At 41.6% G+C, this 14638-nt stretch overlaps 1 protein-coding gene across 1 annotated transcript in view; it reads left to right on the forward strand.

The window, feature by feature from the left end:
* Positions 1–1370: 1370 nt before the first annotated feature.
* The window catches only part of clstn2a (calsyntenin 2a), a 127754-nt gene continuing 114486 nt past the window's right edge, over positions 1371–14638 (forward strand). Inside the window, exon 1 of the mRNA XM_046408520.1 lies at positions 1371–1593. Coding sequence (XP_046264476.1) covers positions 1521–1593 — 73 coding nt within the window. The 5' untranslated portion in view covers positions 1371–1520. The remainder of the gene's footprint in view (positions 1594–14638) is intronic.

The following is a 14638-nucleotide window of genomic DNA, read 5'->3' on the forward strand; positions in this document are numbered from 1 at the left end:
GTCATTCTGACCTTGGGACTTCCAGCAGATACTCAGTGCAGATATTCCTGTGTAATATACCAGCTTTCCATGTATGCTGTTCCTGCCTGCATCTTACACCCTGCTGTTATGTGCTGAATTGTCTCAGGGGCATCTTTGCACGCCTTGCACCTGGAGTCCTGTCAGGTGTGGTAGACTTCAGCCTCTGTTGAACTCGTGCTAAGTGCCTGTTCTTGTGCTGCCATGATTAGTGCTTCTGTGCTGTCCTTCAGTCCAGTCTTTTTTTTAGCCCTTGGCAGGATTTCTTGATATCAGCCACTTCTTCTATCTATCTGCCTTGCAAGGGCTTGTCCCTCCATGATGGTTCGTTCTTCTCCTCATCATCAGTGGTGGTTGTGGTTCTTCATCTAAGATCCAATCTGATCTTGTATCTTCATCTATTACAAGAACGAGCACATGTCAAACAAATGTTAATCTGACTTTCTCTGATATCAGTCAAAATTGTCACCTTGTTACTCAGTTTCCAATCAGAATTGGTCAGCTCGATACAGCACGTGGATTTGGACTCTGCAGGTCAAGTCTAAAGATAATATGAACACTTGGTCATTTATTCAAGTTAGTTATTATACATCTTTGGATGTTTCCTTGTGACTACTGGGTAATTTCACCTCCTCAGGCATTGCCAATAATTCATGTAAAAAGGGAAAAAATTACTTTTTGGTTGAACAGCTCCCAATTAGCAGTAGCAGCAGCCATTGCTTTGTTTTTGTCTGTGTGCTCATGTTATTGCAATCCTGTAGCTCCCATAAATTGTTCGTTGCTCCATTTTCTGGTGTCTTACCTTGCCATAGCTCGGGGTTTATCAGACTGACTGAATAACTGTAGTTGAATCCGTGTAGAGAAATGCAATCACTGGCAGCTAACTCTGGGTTACAGCAGCCCTGTTCTGGGTTGTCAAAATCAATCACTTTCCCCTATTAACAACAAACTACCAACACATTCAGACTCATCTCAGCCGGTCCCTACACTCCCTCCTATCCATCACTTGTGCCTTTTCTTTTGATCAAGTTTACCAATTAAAGTCAGGTTTTGCCCGAAAAGGACGCTTTCACTTTTCAACATAAAAGTGTACACTTTGTCACGCCTAAGGGAAACCGATTTCAGAGAATCCATAATCATTACAGATGTAAAAATACTCTTTAAAACGATTGAAATTGTCATCCTGTGTAAATACAGCCTTTGTTTCGGTATACTTTTTCAACATTATTCGACATTAACAGTCGATTGTTGTTTTATTTTGAAAATAAAACAACAGAAATGCTGTTCATTGACGCTATTTAGACGTCTCTCTCTCTCTCTCTCTCTCTCTCTCTCTCTCTGTCTCTCTCTCTCTATATAAAGTACAGAGTGGCTGTCTCTCTATCCTTCGACGATCCCTCGCGCGCCCGGCCAGTTGAAAATATCCTCGTGCTTGGGAGGTGATCCGGGATTTCAGAAGAGGAGAGAGGACGGGGAGACATCACCTGCACAACTCGGCAGCCATGCAGACCCTCGCGGTCCCTGTTTTGCTGTTTTGGCTCATCTGGGGCCACACCTGCGCTCTCGGCGGAAAAGGTATGGACACGAGAAAGAAAAAGATGGAAGAAAACCAACTTGCTTTCGAAATGTTCGACTGCTTTTTCGCGTTTGAGTTGCAAAGTTGGCAAGGAGAACGTCCGTTCAACAACTTCGTTTACGTATTTTTCGTGGCTCAGTTTAGTTCTGCTCAGTATTCAGCAGCTTGGTGTTTGTTTGTGTTTTTGTCTTGGGAATTATTGACTAGTTGGTCAAAGTTCACGTAATGGCGGACATGGCAATTAAGGGGACAGGTGTTCAGTTTGGTGGGAAATTACATCTTTGTTTGTCAAGTAGACTTGGTTGGGAGAAATCAAAACAAGGTATAACAGACGTTATAGACTCAGGGGGTGTAGGTTATTTTCATTACCTGTTAATCTATTGATATTTGAGCATGTAAAGGTGGCCTAATCCTTCAAATGTTTTTGTTTTGTAGAGTTTACATTTAAAAATCCAAAGATATTCAGTTTATATATTACATAAAACAGGGGAAATCAGCAGACATTCACAAATGACAAAATTAAATTTGAGAATTTGGTTGTTATTTTAGCTTGAAACTTAAACGATTAATTGATTGTCTGCTATTTATTTATTTGTTGTCAACTAATCGGTTGACGCTAATTGACGGATTGTTTCAACTGGGACGATAGACGTAACTCACCAGATTATACGTTACAGCCTGGAGACAGCCTTACACGCCCCGGGTGCTTTTCAGATGATTAACACTATAAACACAACGTTTATTGAGGACATCAGCGGTTATGTTGTTGGTCATGATTGGCTGGTTGGCCAGTGATCTAATGATGATTTCTGTCTACGATAATCGAATAGTGCCTGGGGAGGGCAGCTATGGTCACGCTGTTGTATTCAGTCTCATCCTCACCCTGTGATACTCTCCCTCTCTCTGGGTCTCCCTCTCCCTCTCTCTCTCTCTCTCACACACACACACACACACACACACGCACACACACACGCACAGCGTTGACTGGTGTTGCCTATGAAGGGCAGCGGCAGTTTACAGTGGTGTTAATTGGGTCTCTGGAGTGAGAGTGCTAGGCTGACTGGCTGTCTGCGCTCAGGCAAACATTACCATCCCCCCCCCTCCCTGTTTGTAAAAGACCTCCGTATGGCCGTGAGCCATAGCGAGGGATAACTAGGCTTAGACTAACTTATAGGAAGAGGCTGTCTCCTCTAAAAACTTTAATGATTATTTGAATTGTCAAAGGGGTATGTGATTGCTATATGGTGTACATACAAGTGTACCTCTACAGTTGTCTCTGGCTATGCAGTGCAAGGGATAAATAATCTGGTCTGCAGGTCAAATATCATGTGTTACCAAACATTTTTATGGTGTGGAAAGATTTGCTTTGAGTTAGCAAAAATAGCAATATAATTTAAAATGTGATAATACTTGATGTTTTTGCACTCATTTCCATTTTAAAAGGACTAGATCAAGGCCTCTGTGTGCTGGCTAGATGTTTGCATGGTGTATGACAGGGGCAGAGACTGAGTTTTTGTGTAGATTTGGCATTTACAAGCTCCCTGAGCTCAGCAGAATACAGTGCATACATGAGACAAAGGTTTGCTGCCAAATACCTTTACATAAGGAGTCAGGAAATGGACCGGGGCAGAATGAATGCTGAAGAACACAGACTGAGAGGATTAGAGGGGCGCTGAAAGAGAAAGAAAGGGAGGAAAAAAAAAATTCGAAAACAAGATCAGATTTATGGGTGTCTTTTCAACAGAGCCGTCTAGCTCCATTATCCTGGGTGGAACATAAATCGTGAAAGCGATGTGGAACGCAGAAGCATAACTCAGGTTTTCCTCTTCTGTGCAATGACTGGTGAAACAATGTCTGGCGGGAGCAGCTCTGCCCGTCCTGTCGCTCTTTTCCTCTTTACTGTCATTCATGTCCTTTCTATTCCCTTTCTTTTCTCTGCTTTCTCACTTGTTTTTCTCACTGTCTCACTCTCTCTCCGTTCGACTCCGCATCACTGTTTGGTTGCTCCGCTCCGCTGAGCTGATGCCATTCAGAGGGCAAATGTCACAGAGAGAGAGAAGTGTTTCGTCATTCTCCTCCTCTCTTCTTTTTCCAAGCTTGGACAGCTTTCGTTCTGATTTGCAAAGCCACATCTCTCCCTTTCTCTCTCTCTCTCTCTGTTCACAGTCATGGATTCAATTTCAAAGTTTTATGGGCTTAAGTGAGATGTATAAATGGCGAGGCAGTCTTCTTTCTGTCTTACTTTGCCTTGTCTCATCTGGAGAGTGTCACATTTTCACTCTATCTCGCGTACCTCTATTACCGACCCCCTCCTCACTCCCATTTATATTCTGTCTACCTGCTCTGGCTCTGTGCATATTTTTCTTTCTTTTTCTCTGAAAAAATCCCCACGTTTGCTGTGTGGAAAAGGTGTGTGCATGAGTTATCGGTGTGGGTAATTGTGTTGAAAAAGACTGTCCTGGCATTTATAAGTGTGTCTAGGATTTTCAGGTGCTGCTGTAATGCAAATGAGGATGAATATGTAAATTAATGCCCTAATTTGGTTGTTAATTACTCAACATGTCTAATTATAATATATCTGATGAGGCGTAAGGTGGAGGAATGCAAATGGAAGGGCTGCCATTGGATGATGTATATGTGCTGATGAGAGAGAGAGAGAGAGAGAGAAAGTTGGTGTTTAGAGCTGTGTGTGTACGCCAGTATTACACCAGCTGGTCCAGTGGCTCCGGTGGGACTTTCTGGTCAGCTCAGCTCAATATGTGGTGGATAAACATTGCATGCAGTGCTGGCGTCTGAGAGACACCCTCACACACTCTTTGCCGCTCTCTCACTAATGCATGTACACACTCGGACACTCCTGTACCTTAAACGATCTGCGTATACGCTTTAACTCTTTCATTTCTTAATAAACACACACATATTTTCCTCATGAAACTGCACCAGGTGGCTGATTGTGTGTAAATGACTGAGTTGGTTCTGTAGAGGAGATGCTGGCACAGATGACAAAGTAATGAGAGAGGAGAAAGTCTCAGATTTTACTCTGAGACATTGGAGGTGGAAAAGAGAATGAGAACCAGACCCTACAACATCCAAAGACTGTGTGTAAAGTTTGAGGCCTGTTCTTATATTGATTTAATCCTAAATAATCAGGTTCAGTGGCTGCCTGTCATTTTTGATAAAGATTTTTCTTAAAAAACATGTTTGGTGAAACATGACTCTGTCGCAGGACTTGTGAGCTTGTTTGCTGTCAGAACTGCAGTCATCACTGACCAGTTCTTCAGTGCGATGTCTAGCATATTTACTCAGTTATTTCAATTCATCTCCAGGTTTTTCTCAAGCCTCAGTTAGTCCGACTTAAGAACATATCAGGGTTTCAGTGGGAAGGGTGTATTAACTCGATGCAATGTAATATCAGCTGGATGCAGCTGCGTCACAGTCAGTTTGCCTGGCAGCGCCATTGTGCCTCTGCTGCAATTAAAATAAGGTTTCAGAAGTGGAGCGTCTTCAAACGGTCCTTTCCTCAGTAGACACATTTCTAATGGTGTTTAAAACGGATACTTTTCTGCTGTACTTTACAGTTGGTTGTACTTGTGCACAGTATATGATTTTAACACTCCAATGCATGCTGGCAGGCTTCACACCTGCCTCGTTTAACTGCAATCACGTGATCAGCACTCAGCGGGTCAAATGAACGCTGCTCATGGTTGCTACACATGTTATATGGGTAGTAGTATTTCAGGCCCTATTGCTGTGACAAAAGCCTTCATTTGTATTTAAGATCCTTAGCCTTGAGTTTTGTGCTTGTGGCCCAAGAGAGCATAGGATAAGTTCTGACAAATTTTGATGATACATTAGATAGATTTTCCCCAACGAGGCAAAAATGATTCTGTTTTTTCAATTTAGCTTGTTTGCGCTCACTGATGTAAAAACACAGAAAAATAGCCTTAATGTTGGCAGCAAGAGCACGTCCCAGGGCAAACAAGGAGGAGGATGAGTGCCACTGACCTTCTATGGAGGAGTTGTGTTAGATAGATGAGATGTATTTTTAGTCTTTTTAGTTTTGTGGAGTCTGAGCGTGTAAAACTACCACTTTTGAAAACAGCTGGTCCTCAGTCAGAGTTCAGCCGAGTAGAGCAGCAGTAAGCAGCAACAGCAGACTGAAGTGATGTGCGATGCTTCTGCTGTGTCCCATGAGCTGGTGTCATTGAAATGTTTTCTATTGTCTCTATGTATACAGGCCTAGCAATCCTTTATTAAACAATAGACCGCGCTCTGTTGTGACTCATGATAAAGCCTGAAGTTATGAAGACATGCACCACTGCGCGCTCTTTTAATTATAATTTCAACACAAACTTATTAGCCTGCTGTGTATTTGTACACCTAGTAAAATGTGTTGCAGCGTGTACATTGTGGTGTGTGTTCACGTCCAAATAAATATAAGAAACACACACAGATATACACACATCGATTGAGTCATCTCCCTTTCAAGCTTTATATTTGATTTTTTTTTTTATTGCTTTTGATTCCCTCCCATAGCAACCATGAAAGAGCCAGGTATTTTCCATCATGAGATATGATTCTGGAGATGTTTTACAACCACAGGTTTTCATGAATGTTGGAGAGACGGGCTACAAAGTGAAACTACATAGTGTAACATCACAAGGCGCCACTGCAAGTCATGCTAAAGGGAATTCTTTTAAAGTTTTCTCACACTTTGCCTACAAGGCGACTCAGTGTGTGACTGAAAAACCAATCATTTTTAAAACAACAAAGGAATATTTTGAGAGGAGACAGAACAAAACTGTGTGTGTGTGTGTGTGGAACAGACAAGAGAGAGCGTTTGTTGGGTTTTGCTCACACCTTCAGTCACATCTGCAGGCATACACAGACTCATGCACCTGGTGTACCTGAAGCTACAGTCGCTGCTCAGGAAGAAAGGAATCACAGCAGGGAGGGAAAATGAAAGTATGTCCTCAAGAAGAAAGGCTTTAATTTTCATGAGTCATCAGTCTGATGAGTTATCTGTTTCTCTCTGTCTGTTTTCCTGTTTCTTCCTCTAGGACTCTCTATCTATCCAGAATCCCACCTGTCGCCGTCTGTGTCATTGACTTTGCCTCTTTTCTTCTCCTCTCCTGGCAGCAGCATATTAGATACGAGGGTTTGTGTGTGTGTGTGTGTGTGTGTCTCAGTGCAAATATCCCCGGTTCAACCTGCTCAGATCACTTTCATATTTTAATCCTCTTCGTTTGGGCTTCCTGACTTAAGACTCACCTTGCTACAGAGAGTTTGTCCTCACCTCTGCCATTGCCCTTCATGTCTCCTTTGTAGTACTCTTCCTCATCTGCTCTCTGTGCCTTCACCTTCCTTACTCAGTCTCTTCTGGTGTTTCCTTTTCAAATCAGTTGGATGTTGTAGTTTTGAAGTGTAACTGAGTTTTGAGGTGACATTGATGCAGCCAAATCTGTGTTTGTGTGTGTGTGTGTGTAAAACACATTTGTATACCGAGTCTCTCTGAGTGTTTAATGGATTGTTTGTGCAAAATCCAGCGCGGCAACTTATCATGTAGCAATATGTCTTCCTGAGACACTTGCTAATTAGGTGCGTCATGCCTCTCTGGCTCAGATTACATTTATAATGTGATGTTATGTTGCAAGGAAAGGAGTGAAAATCTGCTTTGCAGGCATATTAAAAGTAGATTAGTTTGTCAGACTGAGAACTAAACACACACTTCTACATATCATGCAACGTAGAAACTGTATTAATGTCTGTGCTACTTTTACTCTCCCCTGAAAGATGATGATCTTTTTGATAAAATAGTGAAGAAATCCATTTTCATTGATTCAAATCCTACTTAATTAATCCACACTGAAGTGGGAAAAATTTTGAAGTTATGAAATAAATAATCATATACTGTAATTAGAAATGGGCAGTTAATTCTTTTGAAATATTCCTGTGGACCAAGGGAATGAGAGAAACTGGTTTATTTTCTGGGCCCCCCCTTTTTTTGAAAGTGTACTTAAGGACAAAACACACTTTCTTCTTTTCTTGTTTTTTGGTTCTGCTCACCCTGCTGAGGCTCCTCAGCAATCATTATGTACAGCACAAGTTGGGTAGTTAGACACAAAATAAATTCCATCCATCCATTAATCACAAGGCTGACACACAAAGACACAATCACACTAACCTAATTTAACCTAATGTGCATGTTTTTGGGATTGTGGGAAGAACCCGGAGTACCCGGAGAAAACCCCCACAGACACAGGGAGAACATGCAAAGTCCACACAGAAGGCCCCAGACCAGGATTCAAACCTTGAACCTCTTGTTGTGAGGCGACATTGCTAACCTAGTATAACAAAATATATCATTTATTTAGTTTTGCTGTTGCAGAACTCCAAATGCAAATTGATACAGTCTGAACACAACAACTGTCATATCCTTTAACTAAGTGTCCTCCTCATATATTAACTACAGACACTATATTGACAAAAGTATCCAGACACAGCTCTTTATGTGGCTTGGTCCCTGACTTCCAGTGAAAGAAAATCTTAATTCTTCAGCATACCAATACATTTTGGACAAAGCTATGCTTCCAGCTTTGTCACAGCACTTTGGGTAAGGCCCTTTTCTATTCCAGCATGACTGAGCCCCAGTGCACAAATCAAAGTCCATAAAGACATGGTTGGATGAGTTTGGTGAGGAAGAACTTGACTTGCCCACACAGAATCCTGACGTCAACCCCATCAAACACCTTTGGGATGAACTGGAACAGAGACTGTGAGCCAGGCCTTTTGGTCCGACATCAGTGCCTGAACTCACAAATGCTCACAAATGGAAGCTGCAAAGCTGTCTATGTATTTAGAATGCAATGTTATTACAGTCCCTGTTGGTGTAATGGTCAGGTGCCAATACTTCTGTCTATATAGTGTATATTCCTGGATCTGTGCTTATTTGCCTACTTAGTACCGTCAAAACCTGCTATGGTTTAACACCTGCTCAAATATTGACTTTCCTGAGTCACTGGTGTCTGTAACAGAAAATGTTCTCCCAGGAGTTAATGACCTCATTGGTGTTATCAGCGTTTTTTATATATATATACTTTTCAGAGTATAAATTGTTGTGTTTGTCCACATGAAAGATGCACTGTGTGCATAGGGCTTATGAGACCATTTACACTGTATTCCCATTAAACAAGCAGAGTGATTATGAATCACATACTGCATGTTTCCATGATCCATAAATTCGGTTGTGTCAGAACAGAGCCTCTATGTATTTGTATTTTGGCCCCCATCTTTGCCTTTGTGTTTTCCATTTGCAGTGTTTTTGATGTATGGGCTGTCGTTGCTCTCTCGGTCATTTGGTCCTCCTCCTCCTCCACACTTTGTATATGCTCATCTGACCCTTCAACCAAAACCATATTGCTGAGTTCATCCTCCTGTTGGTTCTCCACCAAGCTGTCACACCCAACCTCTCTGCTTTCCACCTCTCTCAGTCTCGTTCTCGCTTCCCTTCTTTCTCTCCTTGTCCCTCAGGAATGAGCACTGTTTTACCACCCACGACTCTTGTGTCAGCGTAGCAACATTTCCCATCAAGTCCATGTCACAACAGATGAGTTTTAATTTTTACTTACTCTGGCTTAATGACACTTTCTGTTTATTTTATTCACGGTCCACAGCTTTTGCTATTACAACCCTGCTCTCTGTCAGCAAAAAATCCTATTAATCTTTCTGCAATTTCAGCATTGTTTTTGTGCGGCGTGATAATGGTGCTTACCCAGGTTTTTTTTCGAGCTCATTATTGTTGATCGATTGACATTGGTAATCGCAAATGCAAAATGAAACATCTCTTTCTATAGGCGAGAGCTCGGCCAGGGCCTTTGGGCACTCTGTAATGTACAAAAGCTCACAGCCTCTTGCACTCGTATGCGACAATGACATATTGGTCTGAAGTGATACTTCCGCCTACAAGGATACAAGGAAAAACTGGTCTACATGGCTCACATGTGAGTCTTCCTCTCTTTCTGAAGACTTTTTAGTGTCCATATGAGGTGCTGGGGAGCTGTGTTGGATGAAACTAGTCACAAACTCTTCTAATGCCTCACTACACACTTTTCAAAATATGGAATTGTTGCACATTTCTGCTTCTGTTTTTTAAGCTTATGGTCTTTGTCAGCGGCAGATATTAAGAATGATGTCCCCCATCATTTATTGCATCAGTTTCTGAATAGTTCAGTTTAATGAAATGGTAAGTAATTGATTAAAATGTCTTTCTTTGTCTGCCTGCCTCTCTTTGATTAGACTAATGCAGCAGACGCCAACATTTGTTTTATGTTTCTGCAAAACAGTGAAATGACTTTTTCTCTGTTTTAATAAACTTTTATGCATTGTTTTTCAAGAGACAAAGGCTCACAGATCAAAGAAATGACGGTCTGCCAAACAAAAAAGCCTGGCAAGAAGGAGTACGAACATCCTCTTCAGTCTACCTGTCACAATTAACCCGCTGTTAACGGCTAAATCTCTATTAAAATGCCAAGGCTTTGTGTGGGGATTGCTCACCCCCATATCTCTGTGGCACTTTTCCTCTGTAATTATAGTCAATTTTCTTCACAAGCACACAATCACTTTATTGTATTGCATTGAAAAGACAGCGCCACCATACTGGCACAGCAGAGAGCAAAAATTATCGGCTGAAAACAACAGTCAGCCTCCTCACTATGGCAACATACGCTTAATACCCCCCTGAGACTAAATATTTTACTTTTTCACCTGAACACTATTGTCAGAAATGAGCTTTTCTCTTCCAGATTATTGGATGAGTAAATTCAACTCTACAGGCAATAAAAACTTTACAGCTTTCATTTTACCATTTATGTGATGCACTGGCAACACTGACTATGTTACTGAGATATGTTGCACATTTATAAAGCACTGGGTCGAAATGGAGCACGTTGTGATGATAAATGTGTCATCTGTAAGCCTACATTGTGTTGCATGTAAGTTATCATTCACCTTTAAAGCTTGGATTGGCTGTGTCTCAAACCTATGATTACATTTCATTACATGTCACAGGAGATAGATATTTATGGGGAGAAAGTGTTTTTGGAACGGAAATGCGGTGCCCCAGAGACAATTCTGTGCAGAGAGAGGAGGAGGTGTAGGGGGGAGGAGAGGGTCACAGATGAAATAACCAGAATTAGAGCCCTACTGCTGATGCTGATGTATTGGTTTGGGACGTATTAGCATTAAAACACTTCCTCTCTCCTCCCTCCGTCTCCTCTCGGCCTGGGTGACCACTCACCCATTGCCCTTTATTTAAAGTAATTGGCCAGAAAATGGTTCTGAGTCGTCATCAGAAAGGAGAGTACTCCTTTTAGCAGCTATGGCAGCTCCAAGCTTGTAACTTAGGGATGTAACAGCTGTTTGCCTTTATTAGACATGAGCATGTTGTGGCTCTGCCTGTCTTCTTTACACCGTCTCTCCCACAGCTGCCCTTTGCCCCCATGGCCCTCACACGCAATCAAATGCACACACACTCGTGCGTACACATTCACTTAGCAGCTCCTCAGCCTCTGTAATAAGACTTCTGTCCTCCCCAGTAATAGGGATCAGTTGTGAGTGGTCCAAGATGGCAGCTCCACAAAGCAGCAGACAGATGCTTGTGGGTGAGACGAATCAGAGAGAAGATGACCAGCTTCCTCCTCTTGTTAACCCCCCGCTGACCTTTGTCTTTCTTCCCCTCTTTGTGCCCGCTTGGACCACTGATACCGGAGGATTGCTCATATTGTTACCAACTAGACTGAGGTATCTTACAATATTAAAGACCTACACTGTTTATGTCTCAACGTGCTGTTTGTCTCTCAAGCGTCATTTCTTTATTTAGACAGCAGCCCAGAGAGGCAAAGTAAAAGGAAAACACCAGTAATTGCTTTGGGAGTCATGACAGAAATTCACCATCTTGGATTTTGACTGTTCTTACAGGCATTCTGTCTGCTATTGTCATTATGTTCAGAAGTCTCTCTTGTTTTAGTTTGGTGTTATTTTGACTTCCTTTGAGAAATGAGGACAGCTTTGTACCCATGGTGCGATTTGGAAAAACTGATGGTACTGATGCTATCCTTTTTATTATTGCAGAATATGTAATTCATCCCTGCTGTCGAGATATTGATTTTAGGAGGAAAGTGATGATAAACAATGTTTTCTTTACCATCCTGATCCCAGTGGTAAATTAAAACAAACTACTGAGAGTAATGTGGCTTGGCTTATTAAATTCTGAAAATGCTCTCCATGGCACTATGACAATATAATAGTCCATATATATCAACCCCCCGTAGTGACCTCACAACCATATTTTTTATGCTGAGAGAAAATTGATGTAGCAAACAAATGCCATGAAGAAAATGCTGGTGACACTATGAAAGTCCACATGAATGTCTAAGGTCTAAAGTGTTGAGTTGTATCTAATTACCCGATCCACAGAGCAGAGTGAATATGGTTTGATATATGTTGTCATGGCTTCGCACTGCAGCAGAATTCTTCAATTGTTCGGGATTATCAGGTTTACTGTTATTATGCTGTCACCTCCAGTGTCCTTCTGTGTATTGAACCTGCAGCTTTCTCGTCGAGCTTGAAAGAAGAGATGGAGGACAGAGATGCATCATAAAATACAAGAGAGAGAAAAAGATCAGACCAGGCGAGAGGAAGAGGCCGTAAGAGGGACAGGGAGGAGGGTGGTGTAGACACCAAGGACAGGGGAGAAGCTAGATGTTAGAGAGGAAGAAAGAGGTGGAGATAAGGCAAAGAATGAAAATCAGACAACAGAAAAAGAGAGAAGATAAAGGGGGAGAGCCTGTGTGGTGTGGTGATGTTTGCCCATTGCCACTCATTGTTTGGCGGTGTGAGCGGTCAACGGCAAGCCCCAGAGCGATTCATCATGATTATGCGGTGGTAGGCAGGTAATGTCACAGCAGGCAGGGCTGGGCACACGAGAGGCGGAGGCTGCCGCTATTTCTGGGCATCTTTTTTTTGCCAGCCAGGATCTAGTTGGTCACATCGGCCTGCGTACCTCTGTACCCTCTGAGTATGTCTGTCTTTTTCCATTTTTTGTTTTTTCAGTTTGATTCATGCATATGTCTGGTTATTGTTATTTGTTCTGCAGGTCCACATGATGTGTTGCCTTCACATTTAGAAATTTGTGGTGTGTCTTTTGCTTTCTATAAGGACAGAAACTAACGCTTATTTTTGCTATAGATGATTTCTAGTGATTATTTTTACGATTAGTCGTTTAGTCTATAAAATGACAATTTCTCAGAGGCCAAAGTCCTAAATGACCTATGAAATGTAAAAAGACTGCAAATGTTTGACATTTTTGCTTGGAAATGACTGAAATGATTAATTGATCATCAGAATAGTTGCCAGATAATTTTCTTTCCACTGAATAATCAGCTGATCGACTAATCATCGCTGCTCTCCATTCTGTGTTGATGTTTGTGGTTATTTTTACTCCCGTCTGTGTCACACCCAGCTTCAGTGACTCATTAAAGAGGTTTTAAATGTCAAATGTCAATTCCTGTTTCCATCTTTTTGACTCTCACCTCCTTCTCTCGTGCTTTCCCCACTGTCTCACCCTTTTTCTGTGATTTCATATCTTCACCATTCTCCTGTCTGACTTCTTCAGTGGCATTTGCTGTCATTTCTTACCCTGATCATTTACATCTCTTTTATGTTTCTCTATTTTACAATCCCAGTCATCCACCTCTTCCAAAAACAGCTCACAGTGTAGTGATGAGGTCTAGTGCTTGTTTGTCCAAATGTCAGCAGTTTTGTTCATAAACTTGTGTGTGTGTGTGTGTGTGTGTGTGTGTGTGTGTGTGTGTATGTATTTGAGAGCTTGTGAAAGAAAAAAATCTCTGATGCATATAACTTTGTGTGTATGCTTGCAGCTTTTTGTGTTCATCACATGGTTGTGGGTGGGTGGTTTTGGAGCAGACACACATGCACATACACATGCAAGTGTAATGTCGTGTGCACTTCCTGTATACTAAGTCTCTAATGCACAGTGTGGTTGTAGGGAAGTCTAAATGATTAATGATTGCCTCTGTGGTGTGTCTGCCAAGGCTGCAGCTAAAACCAGTGTCACTCTCTCTTACTGCCATCACTCCATGAATATTGTATAGGTTATGGACTTGCTTGCCTCAAAAATAAGTCCAGCTCTCTATGTCTACCTCCACTCATGTTTTAATCCATCTCATCGTCCAGCCAGTTATTTACTTATCTGATGTCTTTTTAATTAAAGAATAGATCTAAAACATTTTTCACTGTAGCAATGCTCTTTAGCAGGTCCCCACTGCCAATTTACTGCGTGTACTGCAACATTAGTTGAAGCTACAACCTGGATGGCTGGACATTAAAACATATCTATAGCTGACTACCTTCAAACCGCTTCAAGTCACATCACTGTCAGGTTTTAGATCTTGGTCATTTTAACTCATTTTTTTCCAACAGACGAAGGATTTTATGCATGACACGTCTGCATCTTAAGTTCTACACTTGCTTGCAGCCCCTTCCTGACATTTTGTGTCTGCCGAACAGCATCTGAGAGACACTGATTTTTCATGTGAAACTGCTTTATTCAGAGTTACTGGTTTAAATTACCAGGTCTGTTTGTTCTTGAGAAGAGGAGATAATCCATGAACCCTAACAGATAATCCAGCTGTTAGGGTTGGGCAACAGAAACATCTCTAATTGTACAGTGTTGTGTGGATTCTAGAGACTGTTTTTTATAACATCTCTTTAGCTAAAGTAAGCCTCGGAAAAACAACCCCCTTCAACCCACTCCTCATGATGGATAATCGTAACTTCATGTGTAAAATCACACACATACACATTTTTAACTTGATATTGATAATCATTTTAAAGATTTAGAGCACAAACCTCACAGCAATAAGCATTTGGTACCAAAGATTAAAAAAAAAGAGATGCAGATTATTACTTCACGTTGACAGTCTCTGTTAAACTGTGTGCTTAAACTGGGCAGGTATTGTCAAAGTC

This window comes from Scatophagus argus, chromosome 13, assembly GCF_020382885.2.
Source record: "Scatophagus argus isolate fScaArg1 chromosome 13, fScaArg1.pri, whole genome shotgun sequence".
NCBI classification, from domain to species: Eukaryota; Metazoa; Chordata; class Actinopteri; family Scatophagidae; genus Scatophagus; species Scatophagus argus.